The sequence below is a fragment of the Mus pahari genome, chromosome 2, assembly GCF_900095145.1.
Source record: "Mus pahari chromosome 2, PAHARI_EIJ_v1.1, whole genome shotgun sequence".
Lineage (NCBI taxonomy): Eukaryota > Metazoa > Chordata > Mammalia > Rodentia > Muridae > Mus > Mus pahari.
The window spans coordinates 18,321,169-18,324,854 of record NC_034591.1 but is presented as its reverse complement, the minus strand read 5'-3'; the positions used below and the strand labels follow the sequence as shown (position 1 = coordinate 18,324,854).

General features: G+C 42.5%; 1 protein-coding gene across 1 annotated transcript in view; it reads right to left on the bottom strand.

Annotated features, from left to right (window-relative positions):
- Positions 1-36: 36 nt before the first annotated feature.
- Positions 37-3,686, bottom strand: part of Rint1 (RAD50 interactor 1) — a 37,179-nt gene continuing 33,529 nt past the window's right edge. The window contains exons 13-15 of the mRNA XM_021190826.2: positions 3,144-3,324; positions 2,909-3,027; positions 37-818 (exon numbers count right to left, since the gene is read on the bottom strand). Coding sequence (XP_021046485.1) covers positions 626-818; positions 2,909-3,027; positions 3,144-3,324 — 493 coding nt within the window. The 3' untranslated portion in view covers positions 37-625. The remainder of the gene's footprint in view (positions 819-2,908; positions 3,028-3,143; positions 3,325-3,686) is intronic.

The window sequence follows — 3,686 nt, the reverse complement described above, 5'->3', positions numbered from 1 at the left end:
TTAAAAAAAAAAAAAAAAAAAAAGAAGAAGAAGAACAACCATAGCTTAACCACCATCTCATAAAACTATTGTGCTTTGGTCTTGGGTTTTTGTTTTGTTTTGGTCTTTTTCTGGTGAAACAGATAAGGTCTCACTATGTTGCCCAGGAGAGTCTTGAGCCCTCAGTGATCCTCCTGCCTCAGCCTTCAGAGTGCTGGGATTATAGGTGTCTTCCACCTATGTCTTATATAACACTGAATTCCCAAAATGGATACAGGAACCTCAACTATGAACATGCGCCCTGAGTGTCTCTACAATCTATTGCTACACTCAGCTTTGACAACAGCTCCTCTTGATTAGGACAGTGGGGGTCAGGTATGGCTGCCCTCTGCTCTCATTCCGTCTTCAGATGTCTCCATTCCTGTTTGCAATGCACTTACTCTGCTTCTCACAGCTGAGTTTTCATTCTTTGTTTTCTTAGGACTGGGAGGATGGAGGATGGCGACCGTTTTAGTGATATCGTAACTCAAGACAAGAAACTACTCTGCCAAGTTTTCTTTTGTCCAGGTTCATTAATTCAGAACTTTATCAGACAACTTCAACCCAACTCTCGTCTTTGTTAAACAACACTTTCCTCAAAGACGCACTATTTTCCAGTGTTAGGCCAGTTTGTCCTCAAATTAAGCAGAATCTCAACGTCTTGCTGAGCCAGTTTGTAAACTCCAACTTCATTTAAGGCTGCTGTGGCAGGAATGTGCTCAGACGCTGACTGCAGGACATCTTTCAGGAGTAATGCAGAACCAAGGTTCAAATTCAGAATGATGCAGGCTTCTTTTACACTGTTTAGGAAAACAAGAAAGAAGAGAAGCTCTTTGGACCACCCATGGGACCACAATGACCTTTGGAGAGTCTACACAACCATTTAACTATCTATCGACTACTTGGCTCCACATGTGCTGGGACTACACAAGCTGTACAGGGTTAACAGATCATTCAGGCTTGTCTTGATATGTCATTAGGACTTATCTCAGGACACTGTTTGATGCTAACAGATTATCAAATTTAACTATGAGTTCAGCTAGAATTAGGACTTGAGGGAAAAGCAAAGGAATAAACATGAAGGCAGCAAAAAGGCGAGACAGCAAGGCCAACCAAACCATAAAGAGGCTGGGGACAATGGTGGACGTGTAATCCCAGCAATCTGGAAGCCAAAGCATGACCACAATGAGCTCCAGGCCAGCCTGGTCTACCCTGTGAGCTCCAGGCCAGCCAAGGCTGCATAGCGAGACTGTCTCAGAAAGCCTAAACCAAACAGAAATAGGAAGGCTGGTATGGTGGTCGAGGATAAAGCTGCTGCTGGCAGGCTTGGTAACCTGAGTTTAATCCTTAGCATCTGCGTGGCAGGAGAGAACTGTTCCCACAAGATCTCATCTGGCCTCCACCCCACACTTATGGAAACAAAATTAGAATATTTAAAGAATAATAAAAGCAAAAGGGGGCTGGAGATTTAATGTACTAGGTAGGGTACTTGCCTAACATGAATGAAGCATGGGAGGGGCTTTGGAGTGTGGGGTGAGCACCTGCAAACACAGCACTCAGAAGACAGAGGCAGGAGGGGCAAAAGCCCAGGCTCCTCCTCTGCTACTGTGCACTGGGTTCAAAGCCAGGCTGGGAGATATGAAACCTATTTCAAAAAAAGAAAAGCAAATCAGAAACAGCCATAGCTCCCAGGAAGCAGAACCTTTTATGTTTCAAAGGAATATTTCCAAATTGTACAGACTCGATACTTAATGTAAATTTTAAATTAATGACTTTTTTACTAGATTCCTAGTAACTGTTCTCATGTCTATAACTATAGTTAGAGCTAAACTTAATATTAAATTTGTAAGAAAATTGATTTTCATCTGGTCTGGGCTATTGTTAGGCACTAAACCTAATTTTCTGCATTTTCCTAATTTCCTTATTTTCTACAGGTGGCAGAATTATACCTATATCATTTTCTATTTACTCTCCCAGTAATCAGCCAATAGCATTGACCCAGATGCTCGGTAGCAAGTCCAACATATAACTTATACCCGGTTCTGGTCAACTTTCTGTCGATGTATACCATGTGCATTATTTTGGTTTCCCTATTGTGTTTTGAAAATATAACTGACATACAATGAATGTTTTTAATGTTTAAATTATGTTGGGCCCCATTTTGGCCCTGGTTTGGGCCTTGAGGACAAACCTGAGCCTGGCTCCAGTTTTGAGACCTGTCTCAGTTACTTCCCTGTTGGGATGACTGAGCAAGACCTGTTAGGCCCTGCCTCTGCCCCACTGTTGCTGATGTAGAGCTTTGCCATTGGCCCTGTCAGTCACTCCATACCCTCCGTCCACCCTTCCTCATCCCCTACATCATCTTACCCCACCAAAAATCCCCCTCCCTATGTTCCAGACTTATATAAGTGAGAGGTTGATGCCATAAAGTTGAGTTCCTGCTTTGGCCAGACTCTAGGCTCAGTGTACTTCTTTTGGGCCGATGACACTCGCCATCCCTGGCAGGACCAGGACCTCTCTCCTCTCGCCTGGACCTGCTGGCAAGGAGCCAGCAATTTGTTGCTTTTTAGATTTTTAAGTTTATGTATCTGTTTTGCCTGCATGCATGTCTGTGCACTGTGTGTGTGTCTGATGCTGTGGAGGCCAGGAGAATGTGTAAGATGCCCTGGAACTGGAGCTAAGGATGCTTGTGAGTTACCATGTAGGTGCTGAGAACAAACCCCTGTCCCCTGCAAGAGCATCAAGTGCTCTTAACTGTTGAGCATCTCTAGCTCCAGATTTTAATTGATACTATTGCAAAATATATCAACAAAACTCTGAAACTATTAAAAGCAGCCAACTCCTCTAGCGTTTGGATACACCAATACTTACAACTGGACATTGGACTTACTGTTTAAAATAGTTTTCTGGTCTTTTGCAGTAGTGAGAAAACAAAGGGAAGAGGTTCCTTGTCATATCAAACTGCAGCTGGGCTGCTCCTCCTTCGTTGAAGTGGTTAGCAAGGATTATCTGCAACAAAAAGTGATCCATGTAACAGCTGCCATGCCAGTCAAGGGTTCTTTCTCTGCAGCAAAGAGCAGGTCATGCCTCGCTGCCCTCTCAGCCCAGTCCCCATCCGGACTCACTTCCTGGTAGATGTACACGTCCAGCTTCTCTACAAGCATTTGCCAGAAGATTTTGAATAAGGAGAAGCACAGCTGTTGCTCCAGCTGAAGCAGACGGTCCCGTAAGGTCAGCAAGAGAGGGCAGGCTGAGCTGGACAGGGACATCACTGCCTGCTCAGACTGAGACGGCAGGGACAGCCATCTGGAAAAACAAACAACCTTCACAAGACTGACCCTTACCACTTTGTATCCTTAAGGTTTCAAAAAGCAATTTTAAATGTGTCCTGGGGGAAATCTGGAGTTTAAAAAATCATGATGTCTAAAGCTCTACCAGAAATAAATGTCTCTATATTTATATTTTAACTTTTAATTAATATTTCCTGAAAAATGTCCTAAATTCAATTACTATAAAGCTAAAAACTAAAGTTTATCTTTAGAATTCCAAAGATACCAGTTAATCTTTTTTTTTTTTTTTTTTTTTTTTTTTTTAGCTATTTTCTTCATTTACATTTCAAATGCTATCCCAAAAGGATAGTTTGTAATCATATCATAAAGACTTTGATG